At 36.9% G+C, this 20654-nt stretch overlaps 3 protein-coding genes and 1 long non-coding RNA gene across 5 annotated transcripts; 1 reads left to right on the top strand and 3 right to left on the bottom strand.

Annotated features, from left to right (window-relative positions):
* Positions 1–6618: 6618 nt before the first annotated feature.
* On the bottom strand, positions 6619–7396 carry LOC113291398 (Werner Syndrome-like exonuclease). The gene is made up of 2 exons (XM_026540934.1): positions 7300–7396; positions 6619–7187 (listed from the first exon to the last, which is right to left on the bottom strand). Exons 1-2 carry the CDS (start codon positions 7394–7396, stop codon positions 6619–6621), a joined length of 666 nt encoding a protein of 221 aa, XP_026396719.1.
* A 589-nt stretch (positions 7397–7985) lies between these two features.
* On the bottom strand, positions 7986–12609 carry LOC113289065 (probable transmembrane ascorbate ferrireductase 4). The gene is made up of 4 exons (XM_026538236.1): positions 12405–12609; positions 12238–12289; positions 11938–12134; positions 7986–8486 (listed from the first exon to the last, which is right to left on the bottom strand). Exons 1-4 carry the CDS (start codon positions 12573–12575, stop codon positions 8160–8162), a joined length of 747 nt encoding a protein of 248 aa, XP_026394021.1. The 5' UTR covers positions 12576–12609; the 3' UTR covers positions 7986–8159.
* Positions 12610–13076: 467 nt separating this feature from the next.
* Positions 13077–14736, bottom strand: LOC113291397 (vicilin-like seed storage protein At2g18540). The gene is made up of 2 exons (XM_026540933.1): positions 14418–14736; positions 13077–13378 (listed from the first exon to the last, which is right to left on the bottom strand). Exons 1-2 carry the CDS (start codon positions 14734–14736, stop codon positions 13077–13079), a joined length of 621 nt encoding a protein of 206 aa, XP_026396718.1.
* Positions 14737–15210: 474 nt separating this feature from the next.
* On the top strand, positions 15211–17777 carry LOC113289064. Of its 2 annotated transcripts, none has more exons than XR_003330841.1 (3): positions 15211–16012; positions 16719–16803; positions 17175–17777. It is a non-coding gene; the product is annotated as an uncharacterized LOC113289064 (long non-coding RNA). The 2 variants fall into 2 exon arrangements; XR_003330840.1 differs by having other exon boundaries at positions 16682–16803.
* The last annotated feature ends 2877 nt before the right edge of the window (positions 17778–20654 follow it).

The raw sequence follows: 20654 nt of genomic DNA, 5'->3' as shown, positions 1-20654 counted from the left end.
CCCATCAAAAAAATTAACCAAGCATGAATCATCAAATAATAAGACAAACATATTTGTAAAACTATCGATTACGCACATAGGTTTTAAAACCGGTGAAGCAACAACTTGTATTTCGATTAATCAATAAATATTATTCAAGAATTAATCTAATCAAATCATAATAGTCTTTTGCTAAATATTATTCAAATGAAAACAACCTAATACTCTAAGTGGTTTCAACATAAACCCTAGTTACAAGGATTTAGCTAGATATGACTTTCTCAAAAGCCATAAACAAATCAAAGAGAATCACTAGCAAATCAAAATGGAAATGAAATCACAAGAATTGCAAATCCTTCTTTAAACTTCCGTAGCCGCGCCTCTCTTTTCTCTTCTCTGGTTTCGGCCTCTCGCAAGAGAGAGCTCCCAAAACCGGCCTCCCAAAACAGTCACCAGAAGCCCTCTTTTTCTTCTTCACAATACAGAAAATATATACCAAATAAAGACGTGTCGTCATTCTCTTAATTATCCTTAATTGAAACTTGCATGGTGGTCATCAATGTGATCTCCCCATATATATTCTTCTTCATTTTGCTTGCATGCATATTTGGTAGACTTAAAAAGAACCCCACGGGTGAGAAAGCAAAATCTTTTTAATTTATTTTTCTCCCTCCAATAAGATATTCACGTGGACCCATTTATTTGTTCCAATATTCCACTACCTAACAAGATTTCCTTAGCAGCTAATGCCTTTTCAACTTCCCAAAACTGGATGTGTAAATATGCGACGACACATGGCATAGTAACCCACTATAATGTTTTCTGCTTGCAATTTGCTGAAAATCACACGACTGTTCTTCTGAGCCCCACAAAACCATGATTCAGGGGAAAGCATGTGTACGTGCTTGACCTCCTTGTTTTCAATTAGACCATCCCACTTGTGTATCATCCCTTCTCTGTCTCGTTTTGGTGTCTCGGGTAACCTTGCTGGGTTCTTTTTTGTGGCAACCACTGTTTTAGTTTCACATTTCTCCATTTATTTTTGGATGATTGGATTTACTTCTACTTTCTACAAAAGAATTAAAATAGTATTATTAGCAACAATATCGAGTCCTAGCTAATATAAATATGGGTACAAAATGTAGCACATACGTGCTTATCAATGTCCCCTTGTTGTCCGTGTTAATTTTGATCCCATCTAATTGGAGTTTAATCCACCCCATGAAGATGGTTGATGTTGCTAGTGTTGTTTGAAATGGGTTTAAATATGGTTGCATCCCATGTAGTACTGGCGGTAGGTAGTTTTGAGTCCAGGTATGTTCTTGCTGGAGTTTGATGGGCATTTGCATTGTATCCGTCGGATTTAGTTGTTGCTAGCGATGAAATACTTAGTTCTTGGCTATCCATAAGGACCAAAAAATGAAGCAGAACACTGTGGTAACTAGGGCAGGATATTTTGTTTTGAGGAGTTGGGAGATAGTCGTATGATGGGGGTGGTGAGGTGGGTATGTTATAAGTGGTGTTTTGGTTGTTTGTGAAGTGATGTGGTAGGAGGTTCCAAGAACCTATGGTTGTTTGACAGTGAATCAGAATGTGATGTTTCATTACTAGATTTGCATTGAGAGCATTGGTTGGAGTTGGTGAGTTGGATGCGGTTGAGAATGTTGAGGGTTGACAGACCCTCATTAATTGCTTTCCACAAGAAAAGTTGTACTTTTGGGGGACACAAGAGTGTCCGGATGAAGTTAGTTGGGGGAGCGTTATGATGAGTTTTCCAAGAGTCGTTAATGTGAATCCAATTCATATATAAATGACAGAGATCTACTCAGATAGTTGCACAATATCCAGAATCAAACAAATCATATGAATATATTAAGAAGATGGATACAGAGACTAGTGTGAACGGTGTTTCCCATATCTTTCTGAAGGATACTGTCAGGATGAACCTATAAATCCTAATGGATTGAGATACTGGTCTGAACTCTAAACTCAGCTGACATATATAAAGGAACAGTGGTCGATAATCCTAATTCTAGATCAACTCGGTTGGTATATACAAGGGCACCAATGGTCGATATATTAATTGAACAATAATAAACTTTTCTAATTTTTTTCTTTCTTTATTATATTTTTCTTTCTTTTTTTATGGAAAAAATAATTATAAATTATTCTTCTTCGATTACAAAGGAGTGGGTCGGTAACCTCGCAACCAGCTGCGCACCAAAACCCTTTCTGAATGTCAAGTCCAACTCTGTGGAAAATATAATTTCTAATTTTATCGTAAAAATCATGGCTGGCTACGCAACACCTCAATCTCTTCTGAAAAATCACCATGTCCTCTCCAAGCTCACCAAGGGTGGAGAAAGCCAAAACACCCAACTCATACCCCTGAGCACTGCACTTATCCAAATACTTTTTACGCTTACGAGTGGCGGCATTAGAGATAGCAATCCCCGGTGTGAAAGCATGAACCCCGCCTCTTGTGAAAGGAGAAACCCCAGTAACATCAAAACATGTTTCCTGACCATTTTCTCAGTTATAAACAAGGATATCAGTAGGCCGCAAAGCAGAATCATCATCAGATAGAAGGCCCAAAGCAACTTCCTTCCTAGCAGGTACGCCGACTCTAAAACACACATCATCTAAGGTTTCTCGAACAAGATCGTGTCGGAACTTGAGTCCCACATCACTAACACAATGCAAAACATAGTCACCGAAAACATCCATCTCCCTATTGCAACTAGAACATGAAATACCTTCTTCAAAAAGTGGCATACCCAAACGGTAACATAAGACCGAAGCAAACTGGCGCGGTCTAATACATTGATTAAGCCTACTAATATGAATGACCATAAGAAAATCCTGAGCATGGTTGGTTTTGTTGCATTACCATAAGACTAAACCACGCTCTGACATAAAATACTTTTTAGGAATTTTTTTTCCACAGCGTCGAAGTAGAGGACTTCCCGGGGTTCTCATGAGATGGGTGGGGTTGGGTGGGTGGGGGAGGTGGGCAATGTCGACAATGCTAAATTAATGAAGAGAGCCACAAAATTACTATTTGTATGTTCTATAAAGCATGTTGGGATATTATTCAACCTGACTTCATTAAGGCTTTCAATACTGCTGGAAAAGAAAATATATCCCTAAGGGTCTTAATTCCAATTTTTTGGTCTTATTACCCAAATTTCAAGGATCCAAAAGGCCTAATCAGTTTAGACCCATTGTCTTGAGTAATTTTATCTATAAAGTTTTCACAAAAATAATATCAACAAGTATGGGATGTCTTATGAGTAAGTTGGTTTCTCCACAACAAGTTGCTTATATTAAAGGTAGAAATATCCATGAGAAGGTCATGTTGGCTTCTGAACTAGTAAATGAAATGAAAAAGAAGAGAAGGGGAGGTAATGTGGGTTTTAAACTTGATATTTCTCAGGCATATGATTCAGTAAGTTGGGATTTTCTGTTCAAAGTTCTCCATCAGTATGGTTTTTCTATAGCTTGCTGTGAATGGTTGAGAGTTCTTTTTGCATCTGCCAAAATTTATATTATGGTCAATGGAGGTCCAAATGGTTTCTTTTCAATGCACATAGGATTGAAGCAAGGAGATCCACTATCTCCCATTCTTTTTGTCTTGATGGAGGAGGTCTAAAGTAAAGGATTAACTAAACTGGTGGAAACAAGAAAGTTACAACCAATGGTAACCATAAATGGTATTTCTCCTACTCACCTCTTATTTGCTGATGATATCTTTATTTTCAGTAATGAATCAAAAAGAAGTTTAGAAAATCTACTAAAACTACTTGAAGACTATCAAAGATGCTCTGGTCAAATTATCAACAGGCTTAAAAGAAAATGTTTTGTTGATGGATGCACTTCAGTGAGAAGGACTCCAATCTCAAATCTAATGCTGATGGAACTAACTTTATTTCCTGACAAATATTTGGGGGTCATTTTACATCCAGGTAGAGTTAAATCTGTTACTGTTTGGCCAATAGTTGAAATGATACAAGATTACTTATCTGTATGGAAGGGAAGATTACTATCTTTTCATGATAGACTGGTGTTGATTAAATTTGTGCTTAGTAGTATCCCTATTTACAACATGGTTGTATACAAATACCCAAGTTCTGTAATTAAGGAGTGTGAGAAGATAATGAAAACTTCTTGTGGTCAGGTGATGGAGAGGTAAGAAAATATGAAACTCTGGCCTGGAATAAAGTGTGCGCTCCATTTCATAAAGGTGGTTTTGGTATTAGAAGACTAGATAATGTTAATAGAGCTTTACTGATGAAAATGATGTGGAAATTATTAAATTCTGAGGATGAATGGTCAATGTTCTTTGTAGTTAAATTCAAAGATAAAAATGGACAATGGATTTCTCACTGGAAATTATCCACTGTGTGGCCTGGTTTGAGGTGGATGTTAGATGGATTATAGGAAATAGAGAACACATTTCAGTATGGTTTGATACTTGGAATGGTGAAAGTCCTCTCATTGTTATAATTGGTTTCACTGACTTTGTCAAGAATAATTTGCATATGAAGGTGAAGGATCTCTTACACAATTGTAATTGCTAGATACCCACATAAATACAATACTCCATTTATTTTCCATTACATATTGTAAATGGTGAGAATGATGAAATTTTCTGGAGTGGTGACATGAAAGGGAAATTCACTACAACTACATCAATTAATAAGATGAGATCTAAAGAAGCAAATATTCACTGGCCTTCTCAAATCTAGAAGCCTTTTCTTCATCCAGGAATTGCAAGCAATGTTTGTAAAATTCAGCAAGGAGTCTTTGTAGATGATGATAAAATGGTACATAAAGGTTTTTCTATGGCCTCTAAATGTTGTGTTTTCAAGCAAGATCAAGATAGCATGTCACACCTTCTCTGGTCCTGCAGTTTCAATAGAAAGATCTAGCAATGGTTAGGTAATGTCTTTAACTTTCCTATTCCTTCTTCTTTTGAGACTAATCTAAAACTTGCAAAACAAAAAAAGTCTCATTGTAAAGGAAGTTTGGTTAACAGCAGCTTGTCCTACAATGAGGGAGCTTTGGTTTCTGAAAAACATAATTTTGTTTTAAAATGCACAGCCAAATGAGAATAATTTCAAAGAATTTTGAAATTCTCTGGTCCCGCAGTTTCTGAAAAACAGAATTTTGTTTGAAAATGCACAACTAAATGAGGATATAGAATGAACGGCACTAGATTGAGTCAAGACTACGATTCAAATATTCTTGCTTTTCTCAGTCTAGGTCGGAGAGGCATTAAGTTCACAACTATTAGAGAATGCTTTTGGTAAAATCCAAAAAGAGGTTATGTATTGTTTTGTTATGATGGAGCTGCAGCTGGGAATCCTGGTTTGGTAGGTTTTGGAGTAATTGCCAGAAACCATGAGTGTCAAGTTATTGGAACAGTCTCTGAGGGATTATGAATTGCCACCAATTATATTGCTGAATCTATGGCTGTAATCTGGGCTATTGAATGGACAGTCAAATTACCATGTGATAAAATCATCATTAGGTGAGACTCTAAATCTGTTTATAGAAGATTTTACAAAAGGAGAAGTGCCTTGGTGTTTTAAGTCAAGATGGCTAAATGCTAGAAAACTCTTATCTGAAATTCATTATGAACATTGTTACAGGGAAATTAACTTCTTTGCAGATGACTTAGCAAAGAAGGGTGCAAATCTGGTGTTTGGGTAGATTGTATATCATGCAGGAAGACCAGCTCATTTGATTCAAATTGAAATGCTTGATAGGAAATATTATGGATTTTGCTAAATGATTCAAATGTCTCTGTAACTTCATGTGATCGACTGCTTTAGTTTTCCTTTTGTTGTAAACATTTGAGCTCTTCTTATTAATAAAATTTGGTGACTCATCAAAAAAAAATAAAAAAAATTGATGTTTTTGTTTATATGAACTTGGGTATGGATTGGCAGCTAGGGACTCGGGATTAGGAAAGAGATTATGTTTGGAAATTCCTAAAAGATGAATAACGAGGCTCCTGCAACAGCTAACAGCCAACATGCATGGTAACTAAGACCATCACAACAACGACACAAGTACTCAAAATGAATAAAACTAGTGCTAGCTCCGAAACCGTGTTCTTGACTAAATTCCCATGACAGTTTAGAGTGCATATTTATACAGGGAAAGATGAAAAACCTCAAAAAGTGACCGATTTTCATTAATTTGAATCGAATGTTTATTTATTTTGTAATCTGTCATCTCCCACTGAGGTAAGAATTTGTAACATGGTATGAGTTGCCGAAGGACAGGCAGCAGGTCCATACACACAAAATGAAAGTCTGGTCATTCCGTCTTATAATTATTCAACCGACAATAACCCATAAGCCAGAATTTTCAAGGTGTAGCCGTTTGGTCGGCGGACTCACTAATCAGGACCAGTAAGACCGTACAAAAACCCCTAAAGAACTCGGATGAGAACAACAAAACAAATTAAAGGAAATAATTAAAAATTACATGATAAAATTTGAAGAGATAACTTCTATTGGAAAACAATAACAGTTGCAATCCATTAAAAAAAAAGGACAATGAAATCAAGGCTAAAAAAAAAGCAAGAAAATAAGGAATCTAGGCTTTCTGCGGTGGCCTTGGCCCTGTTTAGTTTCTGGAGGAAACTTCTTGGAATTCTTTATTCTTTTGAAACAAATAAAGACCGAGTTTAAACGAAGCATAAGCATCTAAACAAGCGTATTCAACCTGCTCGTTCTTTAGAGTATCCCTGTCCCATCTACTGAAGCTAATCCTTCTAAACTTGGGTTGAAGATGCAGATGTTGGCCTAGCACAATATTCACCAAAGAATTCAAATCGAGTTGATAAAGTCCTTGTGTACCAAGCTTACAATCAGCCAACCTTCCAAGATCTTGAGTTCTTGCAACATTCAACCCATAATCAACTAAAAGCTTGTGTGCAGCTTCATCGATCCCAGCTCTGACGAATATGATTCCGTCGTCGTTAAGAAAAGTGATAAGAGATTCAGGGACTTCATTATCAAAGAACTGATATATTAAACAACGATGTGCAAAACATAATTGCAACACGTCGACTTTGTTATGCCGTGCCCATTCGATGTCGAGACCCACAACTAGATTGCCGTTGTCGAGTTTATCGGCGTAATCGTTATATACATCTTCAATCCATTGATCGACAACAGATTCTGTGTGAGTTACTGTTGTGCGGATTGTATCATTGTAGTATCTAACCTTGAAGACGTGATGTGTTTCTCTTTTCTTATCAACAACTTGAATAGATATGATTAGTATAATGTTGATGATATTTACCATCAGCACTGCTGGTACTGGTAGTGCCGTTCTTGTTGCTGCTACTAGTGTTGCTCATGGCATTGCCATTCTTGGGCTTGTTGACTGCTCCGGCCATTGTGAAGAACACGAAAATTTATGGAGGAAGCCTAAAACAAAGTTGTATAGATCAAATAAGAAAAGGATATTCGACCTATGGGAGGGATGTGAATTGAACTACATGAATGGGGTACGTATTTATAGTGTTCTGAATACTTGGTTCCCACGTTTGTTGGCTCTAGTTAAAGAAACCCATGTACAAGGACACAAGTAATTTTAGGAAAATCGTGTTTTATACCCGTTAGGATAGGATTAGGAAATAGCTTTTTGGGTATGGAAAGACGGTTTGAAACAAACAGGGATACATGCCTTGGTTTGGAAAGATGAATGCAACAGCAACAAGGGTTTGAAGTGCTGCGGTCAAATTGGGAATCCTAAAAGTACAACGGTTTAGCATTTTAATGTTAAGATATTTGGCTTTTTAGCGGCTTATTCTTGGCTCCCTTTAGTTGGTCGAACCCACTCAGATACATATATTTGAATTTTGAAGAACAAACAACCCCCGTTTTCCGCCACTTTTTTTTTCCAACACAGGTGAATACCCAAAATTTTCATTAACATGAAAAACTTGCTTGCTTGGAGTATGATCATATGAGTAATCTGAAATATTGGAAGTACAAAATTTAAACAATTTGAAACTTGAAGAGTTGGATAGTCAAACAAGTACTAAATATACATAAATCTATAAAGAAATTGATGTTCTTCTAATAGTTTCAAAACTGCCGAAGGGCTAGAAATTTCTCTCCTGGGTAGGTAACAGTATAAATAGAAAAAGTTTGTAATTATGAAGATGGCCGCTTGTCGGTACTTGAATATACGATTTTAGTCGGAATGCTTTGATTCCCTGGAGAAACAGCAGTCAGTATTACAATACCACTAACTAAAGCTAATCCTAGTCCTAAACTATTGACCACTACCGACTCCAGAGAATGTTTCAGAACTTTGTTCTTTGCTTCTAAGAATGTGAGCTTTTCAAGTAGACCTGTCTCGGCCGTTGCAATGGCTAATGCATATATATAGAGCCCAAGGAACACATTCCCTGGTAACACCCTTATCCTTGTGGTGCGCTCCTCTCCTTGATGCCAAAAGCTAAATAACCCCATTAACCACTGCACATTACAAAAAACAGAAGAAAGAAAGATGATCAATCTGGCTCGTCACACATTTCTAAAGTTCAATATCAAGATTTTTATGAGCATTGACGTTCACAAATCCTATCCAAACTTTACATAGATGTGAGCTTCCCAGTTATGAAATTAGATCAGTTTTCACGCTTAATTCGATTTCGTTTCGTACAATCAATATGTCGTGATATACTCAGCTTACAAACCACCTACTGGGCATGAGGTATGATTCATCACATGCCACATGAATTTCTTTCATGTACTAGATAAATACTGCAACATCAGAAAACAGAGGCTATGACAATACATGTTCAGACACTGACAAGCATTTTCTACCTCAACCTCCCATATTACTACAACACATTCACTCTTGATCCCAGATGTAACAGCATCTTAAAGTACCTTATTCGAATGTTTTTTTAAGTTGCCGCTGCATGTGGAAGTGTAAATTCAACGATACTTCAGTCACGAGTTAGCAATTCTGTTTTTCATGATTCTACATCACTTATATATGCAACCTGGATATGCACACTGTATAACCACTGTGCAAGCTCTTTTCAATCATCAAATTATTCCTAACCCCAAATTACAATGGAAAACCCTGCAAGTAAAACCTCGCATATACCTAACACCATTAGGGAAAACAACTTATCTTAAGATCATCTTCACCAAAAATCAGTCCTTAATAAAGTTTATATGAATGGGCAAGTTTGAATATATTTTACCCAAAATGGCTTTTGGTTCATTTGTCTCCCCTTCATTTCATCCTCCAAATTCGGAGGAACCCACAAGAAACACCGTTAATAACTGATCTTCAGTGAATAAGATGATCTACAAAATAAGTTTACAGCTGCACCCTCTAGTGTGGGACACAAGAAAGACTCAGGTCTTAATGAAAACATCCGTCAAAAAGGATCTATAGAACACTAATCGACAGCGTACTATTACAACAGCAGCAAAATATTTTAGCAACGAACAAATGTGACATCTTGTAAATGTCGTGTGATATGGCATGCTAGGTTGAGTCTCCCCTCATTTTTGACTAGTAGACCTACTCCTGGAAGATCCAATGCCTAATTTTCTGTGGGACTGTTCGCCTCACTATGCAAATATTCATCTAAACCCCAAAACGCTACCGAAAGTCTTTGGACACATCATTCTACTGTCTAATAAGTGAGATCTTTCATTCTAAAACCTGAAGATAATTTATAGGTGGAATAATTTAAGCAACAGAAACATGTATGCATTGGACGTGCTATACGTGTGTACTGTTTTTAATTTCCCAGGAATATATTACTTCGGATATGAGTTTCATTGACTCCTCAATGTCTTATGAAAGAAAAGAACCTCCTTACTCCTACAGTAAAGAATAATTTGTATCATTATTCATGTAGTTCTCGGATTGGCCGTGTTACCGATCACCACACCAGCACGATATATAAAGGGGGATATCAATATTAGCGGGGGTGATATCATTTCATATAGGACTGTAAACAGATCCTGACCATCGGATCCCTCAAATGGCATCACCCCCGCTAATATTGGTATCCCCCTTTATAAATCATGACTAAAGGAACATAGGTATGTGTAGAGCTAAGCTGTAAGAAATATACAGTAATTACCTGATTAACCTGGAACTCAGTGTGATTAAATCCAGAAACCAATATTTCGCGGAATATTCGATTCAGGTGCCTCCAATATCAATAAATTTAGCAGTGAACAAATGCTGACATCTTGTAAATGGCGTATGACGTAGAATGCTAATATAACCCGGAAAAATAAGCCGAATCTGCATTTACCACTTTCCCTCTCATTTTTGCCTTGTAGATTCAATGCCTAATTTTCTATTGGAGTGTTCGCCTCACCAACCACCACAAAAAAAATTCATCTAAACCCCAAAATGATACCAAAAGTCTTTGGGAATACATTAATCTACTATCTGACAACTGGGATCTAGATGATAAGGAGAACAGTCTCACATGAAAAACAACCATTGGAACAAAATGAGAGAAGGGACAAAAGAAGAAGAGATAAGGACAATGAGAATATACTGATCAAACTAGAAAGTGTTGTTTGGTTCGGAAGCACCAACACAGCTAGTTGTAATTTGATATAGTATAACAGAAAAGAAAGAATTTGATAAACTATCCTCTCGCACACAGTTAGCATATGCTGTTACTGGGATGTTCTAAAGATTATTCTTAAATCAAATTTCACAAATAAAGGAAAATGATGCTCAAACAACAATAGCTAGTCCTATTTGTGGAATACGGGGCACCTTGTACCATCCAAGATATTTTTGATCTACTGAACTACAAGCTACATATATATGGAGGAGTGCATACGACAGCAACTCACGTTCCCAGCATAAAAAATAAACAACAAAAAAGCAGAAGAAAAATTTAACCTGTCAGCTTAAAATCGCATGAGTTACTGATTGTCAATTGAAAAGACATTACTTATCTCCAAAAAGATATGGTTGTGTCAAGGTTGAACCAACCAGTTTGAAATCCATAAACCAGCTTGACCAGAACCAGAATCAAGTACCTCATGAGTACAAAGTGAACCTCGACGTGAGTTCCTTCTTTTATGCCTTAATTTTCTAAATGGCTATGTTTTGTTAAAGAATGACCCACATAACCACATAAGTACGAGCGACCCCAAACAATGCAGTTGGTTTACACCCTTCAGTCTAGTTGTTTTCTACTCCATAACTTAAGTATCAAAAATCATACAGTTGTCTAGGATGTGCTATAGATACCAAACATAAATATGGAGACGAGCAGGAACCAACATTTTCTATAGTTAACACAAAAAGGTGGAAAAACAAAAAAGCATCCAGGCTACAGATTTTACAGTTAGTCCAGATTGAACTTCTCAAATGAAAATGTGTTAAACCTAGCTGCAGTTGTTGGTGCGCATGAAGTTAACCACATAACAATTAAAACACTACAACTTGTGTTCAGGCACTTCAGGCTAATCATATCATGACCAGACATTGTATGAGGTTCAAATTAAGTTTAGCAAACACATCCTACTGTAATCAACCAAACTTGCAAAGTTCGAGAAAAATTAGAAATGATACTGTGACAGCAAAGCAGATAATCCTTCGTTTGTAATTCACATCTACTTTTTCTGTCCCATTATCATTTCTGATTTTTCTTTTCATATTATGCTATCATTCAATTACGCCAAGGGAACCATAAAACTTGAAATGCAAGTGGGGATTGCGCCAGTAAAGCAACAACAGACACACTCTCATGTAAACATTTCATAATTAAGATACTAGATTCCCCAATATACTTCCAATTAGCTACCTACACCACCAGTTTTCAGGTGTATTTCATGAAGAAGAAAAAAATGCTTAAGAAATAATCTAAAGGGCGTGTGTTATGAGTTTTAAGCTGTAATACAAGACAAGTAAGACCATGCTTACCTGAGCAGCAAACAAGGAGATACAGATCAAACCCATCCAAGAATGTAAACTGTAGAAATTAGATAAAACTCCTTTTTGCAAATGAAAGTTTGCCCAAATTCCGAAAATGCCAGATGCCAAAGCAACTCCCTGCATAGTTAGATGTACCAATTTCTTCAAATTCCTCGACCCTGGACACCATTTATGCACCAATATTGCTGGGGGGGGGGGGGGGGGGGACAATTTCTCATTCAATCATGCCATAAATCAAATACTAGAATCAACATTTTCAAGAGAAATAATGGGTTTTGTATTCTGTACCTTCTCCGCTGATGAGTACAAAACCTATCACCATTACAAGATAATGAAGAACCTGCAAATTGACACAAAAACGCATTATACATATTGCCCAAAATGTTAAGACAAGCTCATAATCAGAAGCTTTAGATAGATAGATAGATAGATAGATAGAGAGAGAGAATGATTACAGAGTAGATGTGAGTGTGAGTTGGTGAGGTGTGAGAGAGGAAGTTTGATCGAAAGGAAAGACCCCAAACAAGAACTAGCACTGCAACTAGAAGACCAGATAATCTAGCAATTACAATCAAATTTGATGCTGATGGAGATGGAGATGCAGTAGCCTTGATTGAGGTCTCCATGACCAAAACACAGAAAGAGAGAAAGAATGGAAGAAAGGTGTTGAAAAGGACTAAAATGAAAACTATGTGAGAGTCAATGGTTTTGTAGGTAGCGAATTGGTTTGAAAATCGGAGGTGAAAAACGTTTTTAAGTCCGTTTTAATGGTTCTGTGACATTTTTAAACAATTACGTTTTTTTCCACATGGCGGTTTTTGATTTAATAACGCAATTACACAGTTCCATAGCTTGTTTCATCTTTTTTACTGGTTGCAAATTGAGTGGGAAGAGTTTTAGCATCAAATTGCATCAGTTAATTTTTGTATCCAGTTTGCATTAAGCCTCTGAGCAAAAAGTATTCCAATTCTTTCCCTAGCAAAATTGAAATTTAAGAAAAATTCCTCAAACCAAAACTTGAATTTCCATTAAATTAACATACTAGTAAACGTTGTAGACAAAACCCAAAATTTCTCCAAAGGGAAACATAAAATCAAAACTAATAAACAGAAAATCAAAACAAATTCCTAATAGCATGAAACAGAATTGGAAGCAGCATTGCGTCGTTTATTAGTAAAACCGATTGTAGCAATAGCATCTTCAATGGAATTTGCTTGAATAACAGTCTCATCACGATTCGTATTCCTAACAAGAACCATCCTTTCGTATTCTTCTTCAGCAGCAGTACGATTTTGTTTCTTCTTTGTCTTACTTTCTTCCGCTTCACGACGTTTCTGTAATTCAGCTTCGGTTACTTTGGTGACGACAGATTTTTTTGCAGCTTTTTCTAATTCTTTTGCTTCCAACTCTGCTAATCTTTTGATTTCAGCTTTTTTTGCAGCAGCAATGTTGAGACTATTAGTCCCATATTGTCTGGGCAATTAAGATCCTGCGATTTATAATCCTATGGGCCTCTCCACTCATTGCCAATCGGTTTTGAGTTGGATGCTTGTATTCTAACATGGTATCAGAGCAGGCTATTTGTGTTGAGTCAAATGACCGCACCTTTACTTCGCGTTACCCGATTTATTGTTCCACGTGTTAGACCCAACGAGGCTACACGTGAGGGGGCGTGTTGAGAATATTAGTCCCACATTGTCTGGGCAATCTAAGATCCTGCGGTTTATAATCCTTTGGGCCTCTCCACTCATTGCCAATTGGTTTTGAGTTGGATGCCCGCAGACTTTAATATGGTATCAGAGCAGGCTATTTGCGAGTGTCATTTGACCGCGCCTTTACTCCGCGTCACCCGATTTATTGTCCACGTGTTAGACCCAACGAGGCTACACGTGAGGGCGCGTGTTGAGAATATTAGTCCCACATTGTCTGGGCAATCTAAGATCCTGTGGTTTATAATCCTTTGGGCCTCTCCACTCATTGCCAATTGGTTTTGAGTTGGATGCCCACAAACTTTAACATGGTATCAGAGCAGGCTATTTGCGACGAGTCTTTGACCGCGCCTTTACTCCACGTCACCCGATTTAATTGTCCACGTGTTAGACCCAACGAGGCTACACGTGAGGGGGCGTGTTGAGACTATTAGTCCCATATTGTTTGGGCAATTAAGATCCTGCGATTTATAATCCTATGGGCCTCTCCACACATTGCCAATTGGTTTTGAGTTGGATGCTTGTATTCTAACATGGTATCAGAGCAGGCTATTTGTGTCGAGTCAAATGACCGCACCTTTACTCTGTGTTACCCGATTTATTGTTCCACGTGTTAGACCCAACGAGGCTACACGTGAGGGGGCGTGTTGAAATTATTAGTCCCACATTGTCTGGGTTTCTAAGATCCTGCGGTTTATAATCCTTTGGGCCTCTCCACTCATTGCCAATTGGTTTTGAGTTGGATGCCCGTATTCTAACAAGCAATAGCCCTTTTCGATGCTTCTTCTTCTCTTTTCTTTGCTGATTTAGGTTTTGATATTTCATCCTCAAGGGTTTCTTCTTCTGATTCATCACTATGGGTTTCATCAGCCCTGATTGCTTTTTCTTCTCGCTTCTTTGCTGGTTTTTGTTTGGATCCTTCTGCTACAGTTTTGGTGTCGGTATCCATCTTCTTCGGCGGCTCTGGTTTCTTCTCCTTGAGCTCTCTATTCCTACTCATCTGTGTTCCACCACTGCTTCCCTGTCTTCCACCACCGCTCCCCTGTCTAGCACCACCACCACATGAACCGAACGACATCTTGAATAATCTGAGATGATAAAATCTAATTGAAACAATCTATACTTCTATGATGTGATCTAGAACGCAATTTGCTGTGATCAGAAAAGAAAGATGGAGATTTTCTAGAGCTAATTAGGTGCTTGTTATGGCAACTAGGGTATAAATAGGCTGTCAGGAAAGCGTGTATATATCCTGGTAGAATTAGGAAAGGGCTTTTTTTTTTTTTTTTTTGTTACGTAAGCATGACATTAATTAGTGGATGATGGCCCACCATTTAAAGTTGAGAACAATCTATCTAAGAATACAATGGAATAGTATTGGAAATTTTGATAAAGTACCTCCGTTTTTTTGATATCCATAAAATTAATGTCCCGTTTTTTTAAAACTTATTAAAATGCCTTCGCAGTTAACTTTCACGGTTTGGGCCCGCATATCAGGTCAAAAAAAACGAGTGAAATTATCTCACTACCCTATCATATTTAACCACCCTAATACAACACGCCTCTATTCCCATCTTTCTCTTTCTCTTTCAGAAGCAGTGAGAAAAAGAATCGCCGCCTTCTGTTGTTCTTGATTTTAGGTTTTGCTTTCAGTATGATTAAGGATATGATGGTTTGGTTTAATCGGTATTGAAATCGATTGAACAGTGAATGAAGGTGTTGTTGTCGTCGTTGTTGGTGGTACTGTTCCGATACGGGTATTATGATTCTAGGGTTTGTTGGTGAAGATGAGGTTCTCTGAAACTGTCGATGCAAGGGCTTGATGAGTTGAAGCAGTGGACGAAGAGATAGTCCACAACAACAGGAAGACGAAGACCAATTAATTATTTCTATTGATTCAATTTGGGAATTTTTTTAAATTAGGATTCTTGTGTTCTTCATGAGATTAATTGTTTTGATTTGATTTTATTTATTCATTCTGATTTTGAGTTGATTGCAGAGCTTCCTGATTCTGTGTATTTAAGCTTTTTTTCTTTTCTTATTTGATTAAATTGATTCAATTTAAGATATGGGTTTGTATTAATTTGTGTGTGAATGTTTATTTTGAACCTGAATTGATTGTTTAATTGGGGTTTGTATGATTCAATTTGAGGATTTGAGTTGAACAAAAATACAGAAGAGCCTCTACTGTTTCGCTTCGTAGATATGAGGAATAGGTGGGATTTGTTCGATGATGAATTCTATGATATGGAAAGGATGGCAAGAGAAGCTGTGGATAGGAGTTGTGGACAGTTGGTTGAGTTCTCTATGGAACATTTTGGTACTGATGAGCTTTTAGAGTATATTGCTGATGAGTAAGTCAATCATCTTTCTCTCAATTTACTGCTCTGCTTATTGATATTATGATTTTCTAGTTGTTCATTTACATTTTTGGGTGGCTTTTCCTTCCATTTTGTTTCTATTGTAACTGTTTTGTTAAGTATTATGTCTGGTATATGGCTTGCTTAGAATAATGATTTAGAACACATACATGAATCATTAGTTTTCTTACTGTTTCTGCAAGAGGTGTTAGCTATACCCTATTGTAGAGTTGCTCCATCAAATGTCATTATTGTTAAGATTTTTAGTAGATTTATGGACAATACAATAGAACCCCTTTTGAAAAATGTATTTGGAGCTAAAACCAAATATTTGTAATCACACTCATTTGTTCTTGTAAAAATGCCAATTATTGTAGTGGATGTTATTGTTTCTTAGAAAATTTCGCCGTTTGCGTATTTTATTTTGAAGATGACAAATTATCAGATGATTGATAAAGGTTACTGACATTGCAAAATGGTAAAAAGGACAAGCAGGAAAAATACAATGCACGTAGTCTTCCATCTGGATTATTTGTGTTTAGATTTTCACTCTACATTTTAAAGCAAATGAATAACTCGCATGGTACCAAGCTGCGCCTGAAAATGAAAATTATTCTTTTCATTTTGGTAGATATCTTAATATGACCATAAATGAACTTGCAGGGCTGGCTTTCATTTTGTGTTACTCTATTTCTTGTAGCTCTCAAGTACGTGATGGTGCTTATGCCTTGTTAATTTTTTGGTGGTGGATCCACTGCATTCTTAACCAGCCGTGATGGTGGATGGTGAGTCTATCTTATTCTTCAAGCACTTCAATTGATTTTTGTATTACCTTGGGGAATAAGAAAAAACATCATAATTCAGTATGGTTCCATTTTTTCATGGTAATTTGTGATACCGATCTTCTTTCAAGAGTGCTAAATGAGATTTTGAGTATGTTTTTTGATGCTTTATTCACTATCAAGGGTATGAGGGCCTACATGGCGAGGAAATGATTCTAACCAGAATATTTCCCCATCACAATATGTAGGCTGCAGACCATATTCTACGAATTGAGTTGATCATTATATCTTACTTGAAAACAATTTCCTTCATAACTGATGCACTCTAACTGATGTGTTTTCATTTTTCATGCTGCTGGATGGATGCTGCAAAGTTCTTGATTTGAACTGAAGCTGATTGAGAATGGTTGAATGGTGGTGACGATGCAGGTGTTGGGAGATTGTGATATTAATGGTATGAGCATGTGGCTTGATTTGGATGAAGTTCCAAGTGGAGCTCAACTGATTCGACTCGGCGTTTCAAATCGGCGATTCAAATGGATTCAGCTCTACCCGGTCGTGGGAAGGGCTTTTTAGACTTTTTGATGTTGCCACCTAAGCGTTGACGTCTGTTAACTGCCATTTACCGTTTTCTGAATAAAACGGTCAAGGAAAGGACACTTTAACAAAATTTCTAAAGAACGGGGACATCTTTTTAGTGTGATGTGAAAATAGAGGTATTTTATCAAAAAGCCCATTAATATTTATCCCACCCTTCACTCTACATAAAAGATGAGATTAATCATGTTTATCTTATAGATAAACATTATGTCCAAGTTAGCCATATACTGCCAAGTGAGCTCACAGGTGTTAGCCATATATACATTTCATTAGCCGACTTTATGTTTGGTGGAGGATATAAATAGCCATGATTCCCTTTGGTTGTAATCAGAGAAAACAGAGAAAGTAATAATAAAACATTCTTTTCTTTCATGTTCTATTTGTGTCTTGGGTTCTCGTATGTATGTATTGTGTACGCTTTTCTATACTGTACTAGAAGTGGTAGTATTCGTATTTAAAACAGTTAGTAGCCGTCTGATACTTGGTAGTTCCCTGGTAATACGATCATAACACGTTATCAGCACGAATTGCTCTATGGTGATCGATATGGGAATGGCGATGTGGAAAAGGATAATTCTCTTCAACTCTGGCATATTTAATTTAACTATTGTTGATTAGTTTTATGTATAAATTTTTGTAATGTCTAACTTTGTTTCCTATTTTGATTAGGACTTGTTAAAGAGAAAGTTAGGCATTTTACTATGTCTTGTATGTGTTATTTGGAGCACAGATAATTATGGTATATGTAGACATATCCAAAATAGGTACGTATTAGCAACGACTCATATTTGTGATGTTATTCGGTTTCCGAATTTAGCCAAATATTTGAGTTTTGTAGCGTTTTGCTATTTTCCGCTTTAGCCAACTAACAGAAGGTTTCTCCGCGTCCTTTTGGATAACGTAGAGAGTAAAATTACCTTTGTTGGTACACCAGTGATTTTTGGTGTTAATGGTTTTTATACCGACAGAGCGAGGAATTGTTGCATCTTGGGGGACAACAAATTTTTAGTATTCCTTTGCTATGATAATCTCCGAAATTCAAAGTCCTTCCACCTAGGTTGGAATGCGATGAAAAATGGACATCGGGTTAACACGATTAGCCAGTCTATATCAAAGGTCCTTGAAATGGCCTACAATTGATATCGAGACAATTTGTTTTGTGAAATAAAGAATGTGTTCATATTTCAACTTTGATAAATTAATATTTTGTCTCCGTAACTGACGAAATTGAAGATTTGTCGGTATTATGTTAGAACCGTTTCACCATTGTCGGCTTAAATTCTGGAGAAGATATATGCACCGTATAAAATGTTGTGGTGAGCAATAAGGAGAGCTGCATATTTTGCGTCCTTATGTGTTCTCGCTAGCTTTACGGCGTGCATTATATGTGCCAATTATATGCATCGACGAGCTTTAAAGAGCTAGTGCTTAATTTGTACTTTGTATATGTTGTATCAACAACAACGAATGCTGCAAATGTTAACTGCGCCTCGTAGATAATGAATGTTGCATTTTTGTAAATGATATTTAGAGTTAATATCATGTCTTCTCGTCTCCTGAGCTATTACCTAAAATCCTGAATTTGGTGAACTAAATTTGCAGCAGTACATATGCAAAGAAGTTTATCGTTGGCAAAGAAAGAAAATGCAATTGTGGTAGGCATATTTAGATATGGTAACCACAATATTTATCAGGTTCGAGAATCTGGTAAACCCCTTACCACCAGAAGTGGAGAAATACGGGACGGTAGCATAATGATTGGTTTAAACAAAGTCGTCCTTGATCCTGGAAGAGCTCTGCTATCGTTGTGACAGACACAATATGTGCATATGAAATGCCGTTCATTGTTGTTGATCTCTATCAGTCGTCTTGGCAGGACTGGGATTGATATTGAGATAGTGTCTACGGTCACAAAATTCGTTTATAATTTACTGTTAATTTTACATGGAAATGTAAATTCTTAAAATTATTCCAACTGGACAGTAAACGAGAGAGGAAACCTGATCAGTTACCTCTCCTGGGTTGTGTGTTATTGTTGTTTTCTGTACCCAGTTACTCCCTTGACAGGTAGAGTAATGCAGAATTGAAGGTTATGTTGATGAGACATTCCCACCTGAGGATCAAGGGGAGATTCGTCGACGATATTGGTTAATTCCAATTGTGTCTCATCTAAATTCTCACACCAAGAAATGCCAGAGTGTTGGAGATTACTCTGTTGCTAGATTTATCAAGAGTACGCGTGCTTGATTCCGGGTAAGTTAAAAGTCCTTGCAAGGCATGCCATGGAATCGCAGCGATTGTTTCATCTGAAATATACTTAGAAGCATAAACGAAAAACCTCTTGTATGAGGTATGCCAATCTAATCAGATAACGTCCATATTCTATTTGAGAGATGAGTTGACAACTCCTGACGAGGAGCATATCCATGAAATTTGCGTTGATATCTCATGGAGTAGAATATCCGCATATTGAAGTTTGGTACCAATGGATTAGGATGTCCTCATACTCTAGAGAATGATGTAAGATCGTTAATTAGCTGATTATTAACTGGTTGTCGATAATATTTAGAGTAGCTACTGAAATCACTGTGGATGCATATCCCCTTTGCAAAGGAATTATCGACAAAGTTTATGTGATTGGCAGATATGGATCTTAGTCCATATTGAGTTGCTCTCTCACTTGTATTTTCTTTTAGGACCTCAGTCCTAGCATCCAAGAACTTTAGTTCGAAATTTGATGCTTATAAGAAAGCGTAATGACAGAATTAAGGTCGCTTGTTATATAGCGATAACCTTGACAACGAGTTTCCGCGGACACTAACCAGGTTCATGGGAGTATGGTCTGGTAGTCATGCATGACTCGACATATCACCTGGATGGTAACCGTGTATCTATACTCATATGAATTTTAAATGAAACTCTTGTATGTCATTCGTTGATGTTGTATCATCTTAGTGATGCTAGGGGCATTGATGGTAAGTATTTTATTGTTCTTGTGCATTCGTTGAATGATTTTTCTATTCAATCATCAAGCATTTTGAACTTATTACTCATGAACCATTGTCATGTTTACTATTTAAAACGTGCTACATTCCATTGCTGTTAATACTACAAAATTTGCAAATTTGATGAGAAAGTCTTTCCACCATTTGGGGCAGGAAAGGCCGTCGCCTGAAAAACGGCGTGAAGTATTCTGGTTTGCACAAGATAAACCAGGATGTATCTCATCTTGATGTTTTCAGAAATGAAAGACA

Source organism: Papaver somniferum, chromosome 6, assembly GCF_003573695.1.
Source record: "Papaver somniferum cultivar HN1 chromosome 6, ASM357369v1, whole genome shotgun sequence".
Lineage (NCBI taxonomy): Eukaryota > Viridiplantae > Streptophyta > Magnoliopsida > Ranunculales > Papaveraceae > Papaver > Papaver somniferum.
Note: the sequence above shows the minus strand (reverse complement) of the source record. Positions and strands in the feature narration are given on the sequence as shown.